This window comes from Phallusia mammillata, chromosome 4, assembly GCF_965637545.1.
Source record: "Phallusia mammillata chromosome 4, kaPhaMamm4.hap1.1, whole genome shotgun sequence".
NCBI lineage: Eukaryota > Metazoa > Chordata > Ascidiacea > Phlebobranchia > Ascidiidae > Phallusia > Phallusia mammillata.
The window spans coordinates 2,124,055-2,146,357 of NC_137255.1; the positions used below are offsets into that span (position 1 = coordinate 2,124,055).

At 34.6% G+C, this 22,303-nt stretch overlaps 2 protein-coding genes and 1 non-coding gene across 3 annotated transcripts; 1 reads left to right on the forward strand and 2 right to left on the reverse strand.

The window, feature by feature from the left end:
- Positions 1–1,603: 1,603 nt before the first annotated feature.
- LOC145224436 (uncharacterized) lies at positions 1,604–5,975 on the reverse strand. Its single transcript, XM_080090923.1, has 12 exons — positions 5,909–5,975; positions 4,802–4,938; positions 4,291–4,422; positions 3,972–4,067; positions 3,750–3,912; positions 3,512–3,644; positions 3,333–3,402; positions 3,209–3,274; positions 2,615–2,769; positions 2,252–2,334; positions 2,027–2,153; positions 1,604–1,768 (listed from the first exon to the last, which is right to left on the reverse strand). Exons 1-11 carry the CDS (start codon positions 5,973–5,975, stop codon positions 2,053–2,055), a joined length of 1,203 nt encoding a protein of 400 aa, XP_079947049.1. The 3' UTR covers positions 1,604–1,768; positions 2,027–2,052.
- LOC145224435 (kelch-like protein 12) lies at positions 5,930–21,866 on the forward strand. Its single transcript, XM_080090922.1, has 17 exons — positions 5,930–5,993; positions 6,188–6,276; positions 8,713–9,308; positions 12,862–12,958; positions 13,901–14,024; positions 14,083–14,236; positions 14,295–14,509; positions 15,578–15,721; positions 16,187–16,268; positions 16,413–16,459; positions 18,413–18,494; positions 19,343–19,440; positions 19,818–20,004; positions 20,338–20,475; positions 20,978–21,136; positions 21,248–21,383; positions 21,694–21,866. The coding sequence occupies exons 4-17, from the start codon at positions 12,897–12,899 to the stop codon at positions 21,809–21,811; spliced, it is 1,746 nt and encodes a 581-aa protein (XP_079947048.1). The 5' UTR covers positions 5,930–5,993; positions 6,188–6,276; positions 8,713–9,308; positions 12,862–12,896; the 3' UTR covers positions 21,812–21,866.
- On the reverse strand, positions 12,604–12,677 carry Trnas-cga (transfer RNA serine (anticodon CGA)). The gene has a single exon. It is a non-coding gene; the product is annotated as a tRNA-Ser (tRNA).
- Positions 21,867–22,303: the final 437 nt, after the last annotated feature.

A 22,303-nucleotide genomic window follows, 5' to 3' on the forward strand; every position in this document is an offset into this window, starting at 1 on the left:
TGCCTGGATTGCCTACAACCTGATATAAATATGTGCTAACTTCAGTTTGAACCTTATAAAATCCCTGTGGGCAACGGACCGTACAGTATGTTGCTGGGATACAGCGTACCTTTAGCGACACCCGCCGGAGTGGTTGTTATCCGGGTGTTGGTAATTACTGGTCCAACCGACGTTCTTTGGGTACTATATTTATAGAAACTATGCATCAAGTCTGGGCGAATTCTCCCAGGCTCTTTGTGCTTCTATAGAAGCTCGACCGTTGGGACGCAGCGCTTTCGTTTTCTGGCTTCAAAAGCACAAGTTTCTTTAAAACTGCTGACGTCGATTCAGCTGTTCTGTCGGTACCTTGTTATTGTGGCCCTGTTCTGTTGCAGTTATTCGATTGTAAGCGAAACAACCTTAACTCGAAAAACAACAAACGCGATTCTTTGTCAGCAAAACAAAGCCAACTCTAAAACAGAAGCGATTCTTTACATGTCAAACAAATAACCTGAATAACAAAAGTGTTTGTGGCATTGCATAAACATTGTGTTGTAATATTAAATTAACTGCTACACCTGGACATTCATTACAAATGAAACAGCGCTGTTAAAGTTTGGAAACAATTTGAAATATTTGCAGAGCAACACTTTTTTGGCAGAGATCAAAAATATATAAAACGTCTTTAAATGCGTGGTTGCCATATTTAAAAGAACTAATATTTTGCATTGTTTTATAAGCAGATAACCTGCAAGCCAATTAGCTTTATCAAGATCGTTTTTGCTTAATCACGTTTCCCCCCCCCCCAATAGTTTTTTGTTGAGTCATGTTTCTTATGGTGTGTGCTTGACTCCTTGCGAACAGTCTGAGACTGGTACTGGTTACGTGAGCCAATTAGAATCTTAGGCAGGAAAACAGGTCAGTGTTGTGATATGTGACTTTGGATAGTAGTAGAATTAATTCATTGTTTGGAATCACCTTAACAGATCCCTTGAAAGGGTTAAAACAGTGCTCACTTTTTCTATGGTGGTACTAAATATGCCGTGTTACCGCACGCTACCGCTTAGTATACCACATGGGGTGTAGAGTGTGTAAATACAAGCCCCAACAAGGGTAAATGAGACCAGATTATAGTGTAACTTTAATTACAAATCTTCATCACACCTCAAATAGCTCTATCTGTCAGTGCTTTTAATGTCTGCAAACAAATAATTTGTGCAAAGAATATTTGTGTCCATTAAAACTGCTTACCATTTGATAACGTGCTGTATAAGTGCAATGTCATGTTGTCACACTCAGTGGAATGTGGTATTTAGTACCATCGCTTTTTCTGTTTTAACCTAAAAGAGGGCCTGATTAACTCAGTGTGTTTTTCAACTTACTGCAGTTAGAAGCTGTAGTTTGAAAGGTTGAATGAATGTGAATAAAAATTCAATGGTGTTGGTGCTGTTACATAAAGTTTGATTTAGACTTAGACATAACGGAGATGTCATAAGTAAGGTAAGAAAGTTGATTTAAAGTGTGACTTTCCTTTTATTGTAACTAACACATTTAACCTTTTCATGTTAAGTGCTGTTCTGATTGGGTGTTGATTAGTTAAGTTTGCCAGACAAACTGTATTTTTTTCTTGTTTATTGTGCATCAGGTATATGTACACTAGTGATATCGTATATCAAATATGTTACAGATGATAATTAAGACACTATCTAATGTGTTTGTAAAAAGCAGTTTCAATTTTTTATTGAAAAATGGACGTTTCACCTTCAATGATCTTCATTAGTGACCAAAACTGAAACAAAAAAGTGCAATATTATGTGCTTAGTCATGTACACTTTAAAAACTGCCGCATAATTACTAAACAAAATAGAAGTAAGAAAACACAGAGGATATTACCAATTCAACATAAAAGATGCATTTAGTTTGTTGTTTCTGTATTTCCCATTAATGTTATAAACGGTATTTTGTGTAATTGACTGTTAATCAAGTTTTATTAGGATTTTACACTACCTGACATATTTTATTTCCAAGTTAAAAGACGTTATTCTACCTTTACATCTGCTTTTTTCACAATTTTTAAATTTTGGTTTTTATTTCCTTGATAAGCTCTAGCATGGACTCTTTGAACTCATTCATGTCGGTGAATTTTATGTACAGTTTTCCAGCTGTGATGAAACCTGAATAGGAATATATTCTTGATGTGATAATTTCCATCATTGGTTTTTCAGCAACATAATATTGTTGGTCCATGTGTTAACAGTGAAATAATTCTTACCCAGCCAACCGCTAGGTGTAAAGTCTTCCATTTTGAGTGGGATAATTGGTTTTCCCAAATTAAATGCATATTCTGCCTCTGATCTAAATAAAAATACATAGGTAAAAGTAAAACTTCCGAAATATTGTGTTTTATACATCTTTTAGCTTAAAGGAACATATTTTTGCCAACCATTGTTAGTATTCAAAGGGCCAATGAATTTGTATAATGATTAAAAGCAAACTGCAGTGTTTAGGATTTATTACTTTAATTGAACTCGAGTTTGTTTCTGTTGTTCCTGAGTTGTATTTTGCTGTATAAGTTAGATCGCTAAATTTATTTTATACTACCCTATTTTTAACATGTTTAAACACATCCTCTTACCTGCAGAATTTACTTTCCTGATATGCCTTTGACATGCAAATAATGACAACACCTGCATGTTCCACTGCTTTAGCCATTGCCTGCATAATATCACCTGACATATCTTTAGTGTCAATCCAAACTTTGTAACAATGGAACTGCAACTCCATGTTGATCTTTATTGTTAAAATCAGTTTAGTTGTCATATTGGCATTCGTTTGAAGTATGGACATGAATATTCAATATTAGACCAGGTCTAAAGAAATGCCGATTCAACTGAATGTGTATTTAGTCACTGAGATTGAGTTGGAAATACTGTATGTTGTAATGTGCAGCATTTGGTTGTAATGTTGTGTTTTGATAATTTTTTAGTAAATCTGGCATTAAGTTTTGCTATTGATTGATTCTCAGTCCAATTAAGAGTCATTAAGCCTTTGCATAATACATTTGCTTGAGAAACTTACATTGGTTCTGCATTAAGGCTTTTAGTGTGTAAAATGTTCAGATGCTGTTGTTAGTTGCAAGTTATTAATATATATTAATGGTCCCATATTGCTTCTGATGGTGCATATTTATTAATTATCATTCATTATTAAAGTATATTTTTAAACCCACCTTTAAGACCATGGGTTGGTTTTTCCAGGTGTAACTCAACATTAAATGTCTTGGTTCTTCTTTCTCCTATACAAAAAAGTTATTTCAATTATGTCCAGTTTTTGTTCTAGGTAACTTTCATTACCGAGTTTTGTTTTTTCTTGTCCCCCTCTACTAGCTGCCATGATGCACCAGATGCAGCATTTTTAAGCTCTCTTTAAAAACAATTATTGTAATGTGATGAAATGAAGTAGTTAAAAAATAAGTTTTCAATGATTTTAAAATTAAAAACAGGATTATTTTACTATCACTAGGTACACAAACTTGTCACTGTGATTTGTCAATGCTTCAAGTTTCTTAATAAATTCTTCATCTTCTTTTAGTTTTGCTTTATTCTTCTCAACAAATGACAAAGCCCAGATGCAGTTCACTGCTATGGTCTGTTCTTCCATATTGCCTGTTTGATTAAAAAGGGTTGGTTGAAAAATATGTAATGGTTTAGGTCACTGCAACATGTTTTAAACTCTGCTGTTGTGTTTAATCAAAACACATCTGGTGATACCTGTCTTGATTAGTGTCATCAGTTTTGGCACTGCTCCCCTTTGCAAGATAAGTTTGCTGTTTGTGTCCTTGTTGGCGAGTTTGGTCAAATCAAAAACAAGTTCCTTTGCTGAAAAACTGTTATTTTGTCCAAGATCATCATTGCAAAGTGCCCCAGTAATGATCTAAACAAAACATTTAAAATTGTTTCAAAGGTCACTTCTTGTTGTGTTGTCCTTCTTACCTCAGTAAGTAGAAAAAGTATTTCTTCTTCACCTATGTGACTTTCATCTATGTTGTCAAGTGCATGTGGTAGTGTGACCAACAAAGTTGTTTCAATCTACAAATATAAGTTAAGTCAAAAGTTTAGTGACATGTGTATTTCTAGCTGTTTGGTGAAGCATGCTTTAGTAACAGTTTGTGCATTACATTAAGTTGGAAAATATGTTTTAGGCTGATGTTGTTAATGATAATATTTGAAACAAGGAGAATTTTCTACAAAAACTAGTAATTTGTTGGTGGTTTATTCCCCAAAAAACAAACCTTTTTTTTCGCACCCTTACCATTCTTTTCGCATTTTTGATGAACCATTTTACTGGTTCAATGGTGTTCTGCTGGTTGTATGTTTCATTGCTGTCTGTCCATGAACAATTGTAAACCATGATCAATGACAACTCAATAATTTTGCTGTCAGTCTGTAAAAATAATGAAGAATATAAAATACCCAATGCTTCTTTTGTGATTTGTTAACAGTTGATGAAAAAGTAAAACAAGTATTATAAAAGCATCAAAAGATAAGTACGACCTCATAAAACAATCTAAGGTTAAATCTAACAGAAAACGAATGTGGTAATAGTATAAATAAATGCATTCAAACAGAAAAACGTAACGATTTAATCCTTCCTAAAAACAAATGTTATGTCGCTTTTATATGTAGGATCAAGGTTCTGTTTTTTACCTTTAAGAAAAAATTGTAGGCCAACTTATTATGTAATAGGAAAAAATGCTACTGACTATAATGTTTTTTCTAAGGTGCATTTAATTAACATTTTGTGAAAATAAAAATTAGTTTACCAAAACTGTTGCTCCTTGTTTGTGGCAGTCGAACAAAACTTGCAACACTTCCATTATTGTATTTTTCAATTTGCTTTTGTATAGGCCAAATTTTTCCAGTGCTGCCGTCCAGCGCTTATTGATCTTCATTATCACATCTGTATATTTTTTTTTAAAAAAAGTAAGCTGTGTGCCATATCCTTTCAATAACATAACTCCAACATTTGTTTATTTGTCAATCAAGTATTTATAGTTATAACCAGAGGTGGAATTCAGCCGGTTCGCACCTGATCTATAGAACTGTCTCCTGAAATTTTATGAGATCAGCGAACTGGTTAACATTAACTGGCTGAAAAATACGACTTTCGGGATAGAACCAGCTGATAAAAAAATTGAATCCTACCACTGGTGATAACCTAACAATATATTAACATCAAGTAATCAATTTGATAAGCAAAGACCTTGTTTTATTTTTTTTTATACAACATGACAATTCGCTTTTTAAAGAAGTGCTTTTTCAACTCATATTATCAATGGTACAGTACTACCATGGGCATTGATTTTTTCAGGTTTTTAGAAAAAATGTTATTTTGTCACCCCATTAAACTATGGACAAAAGGCTTGAGGGAAAACTCATTACATCTTACATGTAGCTATTCTCTGAGGCAAATTACTTAAACTCTGTTTCATCTGATTATGGTTTCAAACCAACTAATGTTGTTGGAGCGCATATGTTTTGACGAGAGTCTGTCATGAAATAGACAAACACTGCCAATGTTAAGTGCAACAACCGAATTATGAGATATATCTTGAATATGACTTTTAATATGACAACAAAAAGGGGCCTTTTATTTTAAACAGTAAAAGTACATATGTTGTGACCCCTGTTATTTAATTGTAGCATGTCACTTCTATATTAATATCTAGGTACTACTGATTCAAATTAAAAGAATGTGTTTACCCATGTGTTTCTGCTTTCTTTAAAAATATTTGTTCTGTAATAAAACCCTTGTTGTGTTTCATTTTGCAGATTGTTTCATTTATTTGGTCTGTCTTTTTAAGTAATTACTTGTAATAAATTTACTTACTCTATTGGTTAATAATAATCCATAAAAAATGGTAACTCACTGTCATTTATAGAATTGCTGAGATCAACATTATCGGTATGTGAAGCTGCATCACCATCATACTCCATGTTTTTTTATTAACAGAGGTTTGATAATTTTCTAACACTTTTTCTTGCAAATCAGTATCTGTGACTATAGTGTTAATATTAAGGGTGCCTTCTCGTTATTGCCTGTCACATCAAAGTTCTTTATTTTATGGTGCAGAACATAACTACTCTATGTTGCCACCACTGTTCAAAACAGATGTTTTGTTATAAATTTACTTTTATTCTGATTTTAGATTTGCTTCTTTTCAGTCTGATGAATTTTGATTTGACCAAAAACTGATACTTCCCTGCAAAGGATTGGTGATAACCAAATGACAAACAGGTTAGTCTCAAATATGTTTGCTTTCAGTGAAAAATCAATACTTTTCTGTTTGTCTGTTAAATTCGAACCCATTTCATGTGTTATTTGGCAAAATAGTGTCCCTTTGATCAGCACATTTTCTGCATCTTGCAATTTTCAAACTGCCTGTTCTACACTTTTGTTTATAATAACACATACACATTACAAGGTTTTCTACTGTTATATGTTAAATACTTGGTGTACCAAAAAGCTGTTTAGTGTTACCCCATATGAGGTAAAAATCCTTGACACATTGAATAATCAGCATTGGCGCAATCAAACTGTGTTTAATAACATGTTGTTGCAGTCTACCCAACGGAACTCCATTTTTTTGTGAAATAGCATTACAATCGGAACACTATACTGGATATGTTCATAAGTTTAATGACGAACATAACGACCTACATAGACGTATAAAGCGGCATGTTTTATTAAATGCTGATGCCGTTATCAGTGACATCTGACTCTTTCGTTTGTTTGGGCCGTTATTATCGTCATTAAGCATTATCATTATAGTGGAAGAGGCACACATTTTGTTTCAAAATAAAAAAATACTTAAGCTTTACAATCAAATTTAACTATACTGGTTTCTTGCTTTTTTTCATTATTAACAGACAGGGACTCTTCACCTTTCACGATGCAAAAACACCAAGTAACTCGTTGGGAATGAACGAAAGTGTCATGTTGCACTATTTAAGAGATTAGAGTTTAACTGCCACGTTAACTAAACCCTAGCTGGTATTTCCTTGTCTGATATTACTCAGCGCTTTAATACTCTATTGTTAAAATTAGCACCGAAATTTGAACCGCAGACTGACTTGCGTGAACACAATGAACTAGGTTTTCCTTTTTATAGGGCACCATATATGAAAATGTGGAGTTTTGCTTGTGCTCACGTAGGATATAAGCACAGACTTACAAACGGGTTTATGAATTTGACCCCTGACTGCTTAGCCTTAGACATTGTATTTCGACAATCTCACATTATTAGTTTTCGATCCCAATTGCTACCCGTAACCTGGGGCAAAAAATTTTCACACATACCTACGAAATCAAAAAATAATGTATAAATATGCATACATTATACACTGTACAATTAAAATCTACGATGTAAAAAAACCATGTAGCCACGCGTCTATCACGCATTATGTTTTTTTTAAACATATAGAAAAACAGGAAAGGTTGTAGAATTAACACCAGATATGTAAATAGGCAGATAACTAGCTTGTTTAGAGATCCGTTACTTGGAGGAGGGGTCATTAAACCACCACCCGCGGAATAGGTCCGTCCTGCGACGTTATTTCATACGGCCCACGAAAGTATTTGGTTTTAACATATAGGTATCTCAAAAAAATAAAATATTAAAAATAAAGCTTGAGTTAAAAAAATAAAGCCCGATAAAAGTTACTTTACTGCAAAGTATTCCCGTAACAACATTAGGATTAAGTCCACCTAAATTCAAAGGACTCATAAAATGGTCCTTAGACAGTTTGTTACATCACAGACAAGACTAACCTTCATTATTGTGCGCAAAAATGCCTTTCTTTTGTTAATTGTAAGGTCATAAATATGCATTGCCAGTGAAGGAGACTCTTTAATATTCTGCACAATTTTTACCATTTGACAACAGTACTGTGTGACTCTGAATAAGGCTGTACTTTTGCTGGTCTCCTAAAAGCGCTTTGCGGGCCACAGTTTTGAAACGTCGCTACGTAAGGGCATGTAAGCTATGGGCCTCGCATGAAAAAAAGAAAAAGAATTGTGAAAATCACTGAGGGTTAGGTTACAAGACGCTAGCATTCCGGCTACAGACTTTACGTCAAAATTCCGACGTTTGGTAACCCAATAGCAAGGGTCGGCAATCTTTTTTGCTCTGTTGGCTGGTTTTGAACCTTAAATTTAATCACGGACCGGCCTTAAAAAACTACAAATATTTAGCAAAAAAACGCGTGTCATTTTAAGTGTTATCTATTCCGCCGTGAAAAAAGTAAGGTGGCCTCTGATCTAGAGCATGACACCTTTTTTCATAAGTTTTTTCGCCAAAATAGCCTTTGTTAAATTTGCAGGACATTAAACTTTCAAGAAGGGGCATGCCCCTCTTTGTCTTGTCTGCCGGAGCGTATGACCTTCTACCAGTTGGCTTTCGCAGTTTCGACAATTCATACCCTATGTCATCTATATATTGCCGAATTGTCTGGCGCGCCTGACCCATATACAGACATTGAAAAAAACTGATCAGGAGCCGTTTCCAGGAGTGTCCTGGGTTCGAACCCCGTCAAGAAAAAAATCTATTACGCATGCTTTGTGTTAACACTACCTAATTTGTCAGCCCTAAATACTTAAACTTACTTGTACAAGTGTAAATAGCCTGGATTTTTACCTCCGGTAGTACCGTAAACTTACTTCCTTGTTTTTCAGACACTGTTACTGCGTTTCCAACCATGGAACATATTTTTTGTGAATTCTATAACCTAAGAATCAGAGAGACTCCGAAGATTGCTTTTTTATTTTATTTTTTTCATTACGGAATTATTTTCATCGCCATACAATTTTCATCGTAAAAAAAAACGTTTTCTATAGGACACTTAATTCACACCGGAATAAACTTTGCGTTGAAGGATATTCTAACATCAGTTTTATGTTTTTGTGCCCTAGGCTATACTTCATCTTTAATTCGTTATTATATGCTCACAACATTTGTGTTATGTTCTGTTTTGCTGGTTCAGGTTAAATCGCACACTACTAACACTAAAAACACCCAATTTTAACCTGTGTCAACTTTCTGTTGTTCTCAACTCTAGCGCAACGGCGACTGACAACTCAAGATAAGTTGCACCTGCAACGAAACTCGAGTTTCCACGTAACGTGACATGACAGTGATTGCCACCAGACCGTGGAAGAGAAAAGAACGAAACGTTTCATTGAACCTGATAAAGACGATCGCTTATTCCCCAGAACGTCCCTTGGTTGCACTCTCCAAAATCCGTTGCAATCCCAAAAGTCGTGTTTGCAAAGTAAGGTTTGAAGTTGAAAGCAAAATACAACAATTTAATATGTTCTCGCATATTAATTATTAACGCCCTTTAGCTGTATTATAACCCAAAGTTATGTTGCAAAAGTTTTATGTTACAAACACAATAAGTTTAGCTTCTCACGTTAAACAACTGTAGCGTAGGCCTAACCCGAAATGTTGGTGGTCTGTGTAATTCTGAGAAATGCAATCTTACGTTGTTTTCTGACGATACGTTTCTTGTGCACGTGAAGCAGTGTATTTTTAATATGTTCTCGCATAAACTTTAGGTGCGAACTTACGTTCAACAGGGCAGTGTTGATTTCTCCAGCGGTTTCCCAAAATTTGGACTTGCAAATTTAAATGAAACACTTGCGGTCTCTTAAAACTACTTAGCGGTCACCCAAACCAAACCTTAAAAAACCCTGTATGGGTGTCGTTGAACGTCGCTGAGGCGTGGAGGATTGCACAGCCATTGCCACTGAAGGGCCGGATTAAATAAGATTTACGAAAAATTTGTCGTAACTGGTTGCCATTTTTATTAAAATATATATTATTGTAGTAGAATAACAATAAATAACACTAGGCCTACCATATTTCCATCCCCCAAATGGAGGACACATTGTTAAATAGGACATGAAAACATACTTTAAGGCCCACCAAAAATAAAAGCTTTAGAAATTAGATGATATTAAATTAAAGTTTGAATAAAGTTTAAAGCTTTTATTCCCAAAATATGCAAAATCCACCTGTATTTAAAAAAATCAGCTGAAGATGTACATTTGGCTGTTTCCAAAGGCATGATTGTTACTTTTGTATTCGGTAATACAGAAATTCCTTAAAAAGTAGGACATTTGGGCACTTTTTCTTCTCTTCGGAGGACAACTTGTTTTTTGTGAAAAAGGAGGACATGTCCTCCAAAAAGAGGACGTATGGTAGGCCTAAATAACACGATCTTGGGCATTTATTCCAAAAATAACAACGATTGCCACAAGCTAGTGCTCGTAGCAGCCAGCGCTGTTGCACTGCTTGTTCACAGTGGTAAATATGGTGCTTGCAAAAAAACCAGGCAATGTGTTTGGTGGGCCGGATGAAACAGGACTGGGGGCCGGATGCGGCCCGCGGGCTGTAGTTTGGCCACCACTGACTTATGCCTTGTAATCCTGTTAGACAAGGGAAAATTATTACTGAAATGTATAATGAATGTTTGCACATGTAACGCCCCTGGGCAGTAATTAGGTGATCCCTTGTTTACAACATAGGCAACGGAGATATCTGGAAGTTCCATTGCTGCATGTGTTCGAAAATACTGTCGTTTTTTGCCTGTTTCAAGGGGGCGTGAAGTGCCCGACAAACACCTTAGGGGGGCGTGGACAAAAAAAGGTTAAGAACCGCTGCACTACAGGATAATCACAAAAGTGCAAAAGTGACTTTCAAAAGACTCAAGATCATCAACGGTGTGAGAATCTGTCCCAGACAGCAATTTTGAAAAGAATGACAAAATTAAACTCATAAAAAGAAAAACATTTTTGCACCTAAGAATAAATCGGTAGTTTATGTGATTTTAATGCTAAATTGAATTTGTCAAACACAATTTTAATTAGTGTAGCTTACAAACTGAATTTATACAAGTTTGTTGCTTTGGCTACAAAACTGGAAAGAACGCATTTTCGATCGTACGGCAGGAATTCGATTTTTATGAAGGGGATTCCCAACGTGCAATCCAATGAGCGCTGTGACGCCAATTTCGCTAAACAAAGATGTTTTGTGGATCAAGATTCAAGGGCAGATTAAAATTCTATTTACATAACTGCAAACAAACTGAAGTAGCAAAAATGCTGTATTTGATTTTTGTTTGAAAAATATAAGCAAAGTTTACGAAAAAGGTTGCTAAATGTTTGCTGGATTCGCAACCAGACTTATTTTTGTTTAGCCACTTTAGATGCTGCACGTAAGTATTTTTCTAAGTTAGTAACGTTAAGGCCCGTTTACACTATGTTTAGCGGCGCCTAACCTAACCTTACCTTGCGACCCCTTCCGTTTACACTGCGATTATCGGTGCGTACCTAAGCTTACTAAATAATATACTAGACGTCTTTTTTAGATCACAGCCACTGTCGATGATTATAAATCACAACATAAATTTATTGTTACTTATTTTATATCGAAAAAGCTTTGTATCATTCTAAATTAAATCATATTTTGTTAGTAAACATGATTTTGCATCTTGTTTATCATACAGGATTGTTCTGGATGTTGTTGTATAGATTGGTGGCATGTTTATCTCATTTTCATGTTTCTATGACATGTAGTCCGCTGTGCTAGGGTAAATGTACATTTTAAATGCACTTAATTACAATATTTAAACACAATAAAACATAACATGCAATCATAACCATGTAATAAATACTTAAATTGAAGGCAAATAGCGTGTCATCATTTATTTTTGGCAAATGAGCCAACTTTTTCAATTCACAAACCCGCACACAGCGATAACGCAAACCGTTTGCGCAGGTTCAAGCAGCTTGATACGCAGAAAAACGCTCGGCAGGCGATCGCTCGCTCATTTCTACGAGACTTGACCGCCCGAAATCAGTCAAGCGCAAGACCAGACAGAAAAAATGAAACAAACAAACTTACGCAGGTCTGAGCGAGCGCGATACGCATAGTGTAAACGGGCCTTAACTCGTCAGCGCATTTAAGCGGGTTTTCTGTTACAAACACCGACAAAATTCTGTTACAACACTTTTTTAATATATGATACAAATATGTGATGTTTGAATCATGTAATTGCTGACTTGTGATGTTTATGTGATGTTTGAATCATGTAATTGCTTCTCTGTCATGTTTAACAGCATCCTGCCTTCATAATGTTGTTTGTTGTATGAAAAAGAAAAACAGATTTATGGAGTCAACATTAGTTCTGTGTTGAAATATTTTTCTGACAATTTTAACCAGCCTGATTATGTTGCTTTGTTGTTATTGTTATTTACTATTCTCAGTGTTCATCAAAATTACTTAGTTTGATAAATGATTGTTTTTTTTTTGACAACACTTGGAAGCTAACAATCAAATTAAAGTCACAACAATATTAATACTGTTAGTTCTATCAGGTTTATGTTAAGTAACAGTGTCAGTTTACTAACAACTGAAAAATGAGCTATAAAAACAAACGTCGAAAAAGTAACATGTTTGTTGTAGCATTAAGTTCACAGTACGCCAGGCCTATTGAAGGCATTATACCGAATCAGCTGTCTCCCAAGCATTGACATATGGCAAAGCATAGGCTAGAAAAATCTAGCCTGCGGTGGGATTCGAACCCACAATAGGAGTCTTTCGTGGACTCACGCTCTACCAACTGAGCTACACAGGCTCAGTGGAGAAACAGCCGAAAGTCTGATTACAATCACTGTTGCCTGCCTTCTTGTATTCATCTTAGTTGTAGCTTTAAGTAAAGAATTTTCAAGCTTACTAACTCGACTGTTATGGTATTGTGACTCCTATTTTAAGAAACACTGTCATAGACAATTTAACTATCTTTTATTTTATTTTACAAGAGTCAGGGTTTGATTTTTTTTCAATTAATAAAACGATGGCCAAACCTGGTGGTGAAACCACGGAGCATTATGCTTGGTTGGGAAAACTCATTGCAGAGTAAGTTTTTTGAATTTGTTTACATTTCTCATTGCTGTGAAGCTTACAACCTGTGTAATGGCAGCCATTTGAAAATAGCTATGCTGCCACACAATATTTTCTGACACAGTTTCAAATTTGTAAATTCCGGATGTGTGTTCTTTTAGTGACAAGGGTATTTTTTTATTTAAGCAGGTGCAAAGCAAGCAAAGCGAAAATCTTTTTGTTTTTCAAAAGTGCATGGGGAAACCCATTTTGATTTTACTTAAGTTTATTGGGTCAAAGCAACTTGTGGCATATCAATGTAGAATTTTACTTAATTAATTAATTAATTGGAAGTTTGTAATTTATTGTTACATGTAGTGATTCATATCCTTCTGCCAGAAACGTTGAATTATAGCAGCAACACTTGTGTGTATATTACCTGTCAATGCTACAATGCCCATTTGTTGTTTTTGCAAAATTGAACATGTAAAATTAATTTATAATTCTTTGTTTAAGTGTTAAAGCCACAATCATGTTTTGCGGTATGTTACCTTATGAACCACTCCACTTTATTACATATAGTAACGCTCCCACACACGAACGTCATTTCCTGCCACTAATGAGTGTTCACAGCAGTCATCATATCACAAACATATTGTGACATCATAACTAGCTTTGATGACTTGATGTAACTTTGACTGTCACCAAGTATAAGCAAATTTGCGAGTAAGATAGTATTTACATGTTTATGCACTGGCAATATCGGTTTATTAAAGTTTATTTCTTAACATCTCATACTGCATTTAATTGGCTTAGCCCAAAAAATATCACTCCAAATTAGTTGTTAGGGCACAGAATATCCACACACTGTCCATGTTTGCACTATGTTATTAGTTTAACAAAAAAATTAAAGAATTCATAAAGCAACATTTGCTGTAAGTTTTCTGATTGCCTTTTCCCTGATGATTGCCTTTTCAGGGATCGCAATTCAGAGGAATCTACTTGTGATTTAGTGCTGGAATCTGGAGGAAAAAAATTTCCTGTTCACAAAAACATTATGATGCTTGTTTCAAAGTATTTTAAAAAGATGTTCACTATTGAGGTGAAAAAAAACTTTCTTTAATATGTACGTATACTGAATGCAATTACCTGCCTTTCAGATGAAAGAGAAATATGAAGGCATTGTTAAGATGCTCCAGATTCCACATCAGCGACTGGCAAATCTTATTGAGTTCATTTACTCTGGTAGAATTGAAATAACTGAGAAAAATGTTACAGACATCTTGGATGATGCAGAATACACCGAACTAGAAGGTTTGAAAAAGTTGTCAAAGGTAATATCAGACAAGGATATTTACATTTTACTTTTTAGCTCTGAAAGAAATTTGCAAAACAGCTCTGCATGCACTTGTATCTGCTGACAATTGCTTGAAACTTCGAGCATATGCTGAACGATACAATTTGGATGAAGTGTTTGTTGAAACAAACCAGAAAATTACAACATGCTTTGCACAAGTTGTTCAACAAGAAGAATTTTTGCAACTTGATGCTGATGATGTGTCTGCTGTTACCAAGCTGAGAAACAAGGTATGATGGATTTTATAAAAGTCTTGTCTTGCAACTAAGTCTGTTTGTAGATATTTAAATAGAAGACATTTCTCAATCATCAAATGTGAAAATATAAAACCAACTCCACATAGATGAATGCTGATAATTACATCACTTATATAATTGCATTGCAATTTGTTCACCAGTTTGATAATCTCTATGTGACAATTGCACTGACCAATTTTTTAATAAGAAAGTGTCAAAATGGTAGTGAAGTCATGCTGTTGAAAGCATAAATCAAGCGAACTGGCATCATGTATGCTAGTTATGGGCCCCCTAGTTATGGGCCACGAAAGGGACATATTGTTTTTGTCCCTATTTTTTTCCTGTCTAATGCTGGTTTGTAACGCTAGTTTGGTCAAGAAAGACTGCTTAAAATTTATTGAAATTTGGATAGATGTTAGTTATTAATCCAGATTTTATCCTTCTGAAGTTTGACCCCGAATGACCCAGCAGTTCACCCACAGGCTCCCAAAACGTATTTTTTATTGAATTGGCTCTAATGACTACAGAACATAATCTAGGAGTTTCAGAATCTAAGAGACATGCTTTGTCGGTTGGTGCAGTGTAAAGTGTTCTAAAGAATTTTCTAACTTTTTATTGGATTCAACCCTTAAACCCACAAATAATCAGTTTTAGTTTTAGGCCAGAAATCCATAACCTAATGTACTGAAATTTTGAACAGAGGGTTACTCGTTTGATATAATGTTAGCCAAATTTATCAAGTGGTCATCCATACAGCCCCAAATATGTGTTAAAATGTTTACTAAATCTTCTGATGGAGTTTACCGCTATATTGCTCTGGTCCCAGGGGAGTGATTCACTGATTTACAGCTCAATGCACAGTGGGTAACAAACAAGCTTGCTTTACAGTATACAATTGTAGGCTTTTCGTTGGTCAGAATTAGTTTATACTTGCGCGTTAAATAAACTTTTTAACCCATACTCATGACAGTTAGGAAATATGACACAATGTTTGTTGCTTTACTTGCAAGGGACAACATTAGCTATGGCTATTTGTTTAATAAAGATAAAAAATGATTGCAGGGGTGTGAGGAGGCTGTTTTTACTGGAATTTTGAAATGGGTGAATCATAATCCTTTACAACGTGAGGAATTTTTTGCAAATCTTTTCTTACAAATTGATCTATCCTTGACAAGCACTCAGTTTCTAACTGAAGCATCCAAAGAGGTAGAAATTTTTAAACTTGAAATCTTAACCATTTTTTAATGACTTATAGCAGGGGTGGGGAACCTTTTGATTCATGAAGGCTACCCAACATTTTGTCGACACTTGTGTAGGTCATATTGTCTATTTCTCAGATTTGAAATAGTGGTTTCCAAACTGTTTTGTTTACATAATGGTCTTTTGTATTTTTTAGGTCTTTAAAGAGAATTTGACATCAAAGGCCGCACTTACTACCCCCAAAAGGCTGTATGCGGCCTTTGGGCTGCAGGTTTCTCACCCCTGACTCATAGTGTATGTGGAATAATCAACGGTCACCCTTTACTTTTCACTTTGATTTTTTTAATAAGTGGCAATATGCAGTAAATAAAAATTTTGCCACAAACTTGTACTTGCACGTACAAATATTACCAGCATTTTTTCCACAACATTTTAAAACATTGGTTGAAATAAAAAAAATGTTTATTACAGAGTTTGGTAAGGAACAATGTGGTCTGTTCCAACTATCTTGTGGACAATTTGTTAAAAACTCGATTAGATTCTCCTACTGGTGGTAAGAATTACAGGCTTGTCAAAACATTGTTTGTTGTACTGCACACTAGTGATCAAATTAACCTCATATTGACTATTCTACCTTTCCAACCTGATTATAAACTCACCATAACTATGAGTGCACAATGATTTTTCTTTTCTGCAGGTGAAATTTCGAGTTCAGTTCAAGACAGTGACTTGCCTACTTATTCAGTAAGTATTGACTTAGTCTATGTGCTCAAAATAGGTTCCCATTTTTCCATAAAGTATTTTCTACATATTTTAAATAACAAGATCAAAACTAAGTGTCATAAAATCATTGTTTAGATCAGGGGTGGGCAAACTTTTCAGTGAAAGGGCCGCATTCAAAAGTTCCTAATCTTATTGGGCCGCATAGTATTTTACCAACAGCCACCAATTGTTTGCTTGTTTTTCTTAAATAACTAGTGTAAAGAATTGGGTTTATATCACTATATACACGATTCAAAGCTGTTTAAAATCCTCATATTAATAATTTCTAACTTGGTGCATAAGTTTAGCTGAACAGAGCTAGTTGTTTATGACGTCATGATCGGTATTGTGACGATTGTGGTGCCTGTTTTTTCGCATTGTTTGCACACAATAAGTGGTTAAAAAAGCCTGACGTATGTGGTTCTTAGCCTGGTAATCTTTTTTTGTCTCACGAAATCTGTTTTTGGCTGTTTGAAAACCGAAATATTTGGCAATATAGATTTAGTTACGTCATGGCAGCCTGTACATGTATTTTAATATACATTGTCACGGCCGCACAAACTCATCTCCGCAGCTGCATGTGGCCGTACAGCAGGTTGTGCACCCCTGATTTACCCCAAAATATTAACATAGTATATTTTCAGCTATGTGGAAATACGTTTGTTGTCACTTTGTTTGCACAAACATTGGTTGAAACGTTACATTTGTAATTGTTTCAAAATAAACAAGCATTTATTGCAACATAGGCTACACTACGTTTTTTTGTTAATAAATTCCTTGCGCCAACATTAAACAAAGTGAGCCGCTTTTAGTATCCTTCTTAAGTGTGGTGTGGTCTGTGTTAACGATTCTAAAGCCGTGTTTAATGTCTGTTTGCAATGTACTGCAACGACCTAAACTTGATCTAAAGTGACCAAATTTTGGCGTCAACAGTGCAAAGTGGGCTGCATTTAAAAACGTGAATAGCTTTTTCTTTTATCGAACGAAGAAATTGTTTTAAGTGAATATGTGCATGATAACGTGGCAGAAATAACAGGTTAAAGCACGTAAACAACCCCGGTAGTTTTTAAAAACTACGCCTGTGGTTATAATACTATTCAGCGTTGCTCGGTAACATTCTCTTATTTAACATTCTCTAAAATTTCCCAACACTTGGCGGGCCGCATGAAATCCTTTGCCGGGCCGCAGTTTGCCCACCCCTGGTTTAGATCAACCCTTTAACATACTACTATGGCCCCTAACAGAATTCAGTTGCCTCTTTAATTATTAGTTGGAAAGTTAACCTTTTTGCTAGTTGTTTTTGGTTTTGGAAGTCCGTTTCCTAAAGAGGCATATTATGATTTTACGCTTTTTCACTTTATGCTCCTACTGACATGATATGCTGAATGCACTTAGATAAAACTCTTGGTAGACAGCCATGGAGAGATAACATCTGTATTCTACTCAATTACCTATGATTCCCACACATGTTTCTGACTAGTGTGCAAAGGCAACTGAGCACATGCTATGCTAGAAATATTATTTTTGTGTAGTTAAATTCCCGAAGGTCATAATCTGTTGTTTGGCCTAGTGACGTTGCCTGATTGGCCATTGCTGTTGGCAACACCCCATTCTTGTTCATAAACATTGCAGTTTTTCTTCTGGAGCAGTTTTTTTTTCTTTGGGAGTGTCATGAAGGCAACCTAAATAGGACGTTCAAACATTGGTGAAAGAAATACATTTGTCAGAAGGGCATTATTTCATATATATATTTGAAAAATCATCCATTCGTATCATATTTAATCAAATATAAATGAATGCTTCTAGTTTTTATATAGTTTTTTTTTCAGAAAAATTGGGTGCTATTATCAGAATAAATTTGTGTTTATTGGGAACAGTTTTGCAAAATAGTGCTGCCAATTACTTTTGTTAAACGGAAAACTTTATTTTTTTCAGAGCTTTGCCTCACCAAGTCAGCCAAACCCTGTGTTATCCCCGAAATATCTTCAGCATGCACCAACTTCTTCCCATTCAGCATGTAAGTATGCTATGTATTAGTTTACATTAATTATCTGAATTGGTTAAAAGTTACATAAAATATTATGCAATAGGTGAGCTAAAAATTAGTTTGGGCATTTTTGTTAATTGCTATTCTTAGTAAACAAAATGTTGTACTTTAGCTAGTTTTTTTTTCAACACTGATACCTTTACAAACAACGAAAACATGCTTGAGTCTGTCAATTCTGCACAATGTTTTCCAAAACATCACTTGATACAGACTTTTGACTCAGTTGCATTTAAACACCTTCATCTAGTTAGGATGTTTACTGTTTGTCTCTGAGACATCTGAGACACACTGAAAAAATGATTTCTTGAATCAGCTGTTTTACAACCATTGCTGTTAAACTATTTTTGTAAAAATATACATTTAAAACAGAAAACTATAAGCGATTTACTTGTCCGACATAGCCTATGTTTTGTTAAGTTATTGCATCTCAACAGAAGCCACCTTGGAACAAGTTAAGGTCATAACAGTGCCATACAAACACTAAACACTGTTTTGCAATAGCTGATACAAACCTACACAACAACATTTAAAAGTGGCTGTAACATCAGCTCAAGAATCTGATTACAAACTAGTTACAAAATTTTTATTACAATTTTCTTTGTGTTGATCGAGAAGCCCTGCCAAATAAATGAACGAGATATTTAAATTGAATAATGCATTATTGCATGTAGTCAATATAGTATCATGTGTCGGATCGGAGTGCGGTACCATTTGTGTGAAATATAGGGTGTTAGTATCTGATATAAATAAAATAGGTATCTGGCCAACCCTACTTGTAATTTATTGAGTTTCACAAGTTTTCACCTTTTGTGTTTCAGGTTCTTACACAGACAAATTGCTGATTGTTGGTGGACAGGAATCAAGTGATGATTGTATTGTTTATGATGTCATAACCAAACAAAAAACATATTTGCCAGTAAGCGTTGGGTTGTTGCTGCATAATAGACTTAGACTTACAATATTTACAACTTTACCTTGTGTTAAAAGCTGCTTGTCATTGTTTTAGTGGTAGGGACCATTAACTTTGCCGTTCATGTTTTTAGCTGACAAAACATTCATAAAAAGCTTCTGGTCTTTATTTTGTATGTCTATAATACCTAATACAACATAGTATGTGTTACATGACTTAAAAGGCGAAGGCAGACATGGTCTGCAAAACATACGTTGTAACAGTTTTCATAAAATGTGCTTAATTTTTATCAAGCAATAAGGCGCATCTACAGGTAAAAGATCGAATGTTATAAAATAAAAGATGGATTGATGACTTTTTTTAATGCTGAAATACCTTTATAGAATCTCAATCATGGTCGAAGTGACGCAACCTCAGTGAAAGTTGGAAGAAAAGTTTATGTAGTGGGAGGGTATGATGATTACCCAGTGGAAACTTGTGAAATGTTGGACTTAAATGAACCAACAAGATGGAGTTTTATGTCAAATATGTTAACAGCTCGTGGAAGTTGTTCATCATGTTATTTTAAAAGTAAATATTAGAATTAGATCAGTATCGGTTTTTAAGACAGATACCGACACTGATTATGATTATTATTGGTAGGCAAGTAGGCTGATAACCGATATTTAAAGCTGACATGTTTTGCAGTAAAATACCAATGTTTACACCTTTTCAACTGCAAAAAAATCTAATGTTGTTAAATAGTAAATTTTAGTGACTGTAGGACAGAGTAGCAAAATATGGTATTTCTTAGGTCATGCTTTGCTTCATGAATAAACAAACGTAACCTTTAAAAATAGAACCAACAAAAGTCATGTCCGAGCACAAAAAGAAGTTTGAAACGGTTTGTATGTACTTTTTCAGATCACATTTATGTTACTGGTGGTTGGAACAGTGGAAGATTATCTAGTTGTGAAAGGTTTTCTGTGCACCACAACATGTGGATAAAGATAGAGAACATGATTAATGCCAGAGATGAACATGGGACTGTTGTTTGCAATGGTAAATTATAAGTTTTTGTAATGTTGCTGTGGTTCTCAACTTGTTTCGGGTCATGGACAACCGGCCAAACTAAAAAAGTGTTGTAACCCATTCTATTTTTGAATGTTTTAGAAAAATACGCAACAAGCATTTTGACATGAAATATATTTGTTTCAAACCGAATTTCATATATTGACATTAAGTTATTGACAGCAGTTTGTCGCCATACATAAGACCACCAAAAAGGCATGGGTCACACTTTTAAAACACGTAATGTGTAATAAAATTTGTATTTTTTAATAATTATCATGCAACAATAATAGTGTGGTTATAGGAATGCAAGGCTAAGATTGAAACTATGTTATTTATTTCTATAATATTACAATGTACTCAAATAAATATGTGTATATAAATATAAACAAATAAATCTAATAAATATGTGCCAAAGTCACAATTGAGCTCATGCTGTAGTAGTAACTGTAAAACATTTATGTCCATGCAAAGCATGTTCACATTACTGCAGGTTTTCTATACAGCATTGGAGGTTCTCAGCGCAGCAAACGATTATCTTCTTGTGAACGTTATGATATGAGGAGTGGTGTTTGGAATGAGATTGCACCTCTCAATCAAGCAAGAAAGGGCTTGACATGTGTTGAATTAGATGGAAACATCTATGCAATAGGTATGAAAATAGGTACAGCTAGCCAGCTTTAGTTTGAATACTGGAATGAGTTGAGTTTAAAATGAAATGCTTTTGTATCACATATATTATGCTCATATACTATTGAAATAGGTGGTAATGGTGGTGGAACAACAGTTGAGCGATTTAATCCAACAATTGGCAGATGGGCGAATGTTGCATCACTTCAGTATGCTCGCTACCTTACATCTGCTTGTGTGGTTGGAAACAAAATCTTTGTGGTCGGAGGGTGAGATTAGAGAAAGCCCAAGATTATGAAAATACATCATAAGCATAGTTACAAATATCCAGGAACGTTTTTTTCAGATCCACAAAAGACAACATTTGATAATTACCATTTTCCAATTGGACTTTACTGGATCCTAATAAACGCTTGTATTAGCTTGCTAAGAAAATCAAACAAACAATTAAGCTTCTCCAGTCCCCTGTTGCATGTTCTTCTTTGTTTTACTATTTTTAGTTGTTTCCAAATTTTTAAGACTAATTATTTAAGACTTTTTTCTGTTTAGCAATTTTTTTTTGAGCATATTTGTTTTCAGGTCTAGTGGAGAAGAAAGTCGGAACTCTGTTCAAGTTTATGATTCAACTGCAGACGTTTGGACAACTGCTTTTAAAACTCAGAAACCAGTTTGTGAGGCAACTGTTGTTGCAATTTAAATATTTTTTGTTCCAATATCATTCTGATATCAAGCTATTTAAAAAAAAATTGTGCCACAAATATCAAGCTATAAGTTTTACTTTACAGCTATTGCTATTTACCTCACTAGTAAAAAATAATAAAATTTTGTGTGTGCTAACATCATGCTTCTAATGATGTCTTTATAATTTCATCAATATACTCGTATATGCATTGTTTTATATTACATGCTATACTAGAAAAATCATTTCTTTCAGTTTTTAAATTCAAACCTTTCAGGCGATTTCCCTTTTTTGGTCCTTCAAATTTACATTTATCGCAAATTGTCAACGAATGAACAACACAAATCTACTTTGTAAATCATAAAATGGTTAAATAAAACTTGCATAAACTGGTTGAAATTTGTAAACAATGTCGAAATTGGATGAAGTTTGGACAGCTAGTAGATTATGCCATTTTTAGGTATCGATTGTTAAGTTTCACTCTATAGCTTCAACAGCCCACTAGCCCAC

Excerpts from the sequence above, each read along its gene's own strand:
- LOC145224436 (XM_080090923.1), bottom strand. The coding sequence starts at position 5,975 with ATGGAGTATGATGGTGATGCAGCTTCACATACCGATAATGTTGATCTC. Across the intron at positions 3,403-3,511 it reads TTGACAAATCACAGTGACAA|AGAGCTTAAAAATGCTGCAT; the intron begins GTTTGTGTACCT and ends TTGTTTTTAAAG. Across the intron at positions 3,275-3,332 it reads ACAAGAAAAAACAAAACTCG|GAGAAAGAAGAACCAAGACA; the intron begins GTAATGAAAGTT and ends TTTTTTGTATAG.
- LOC145224435 (XM_080090922.1), top strand. The coding sequence starts at position 12,897 with ATGGCCAAACCTGGTGGTGAAACCACGGAGCATTATGCTTGGTTGGGA. Across the intron at positions 14,510-15,577 it reads TTACCAAGCTGAGAAACAAG|GGGTGTGAGGAGGCTGTTTT; the intron begins GTATGATGGATT and ends AAATGATTGCAG. Across the intron at positions 20,005-20,337 it reads TTCATCATGTTATTTTAAAA|ATCACATTTATGTTACTGGT; the intron begins GTAAATATTAGA and ends GTACTTTTTCAG.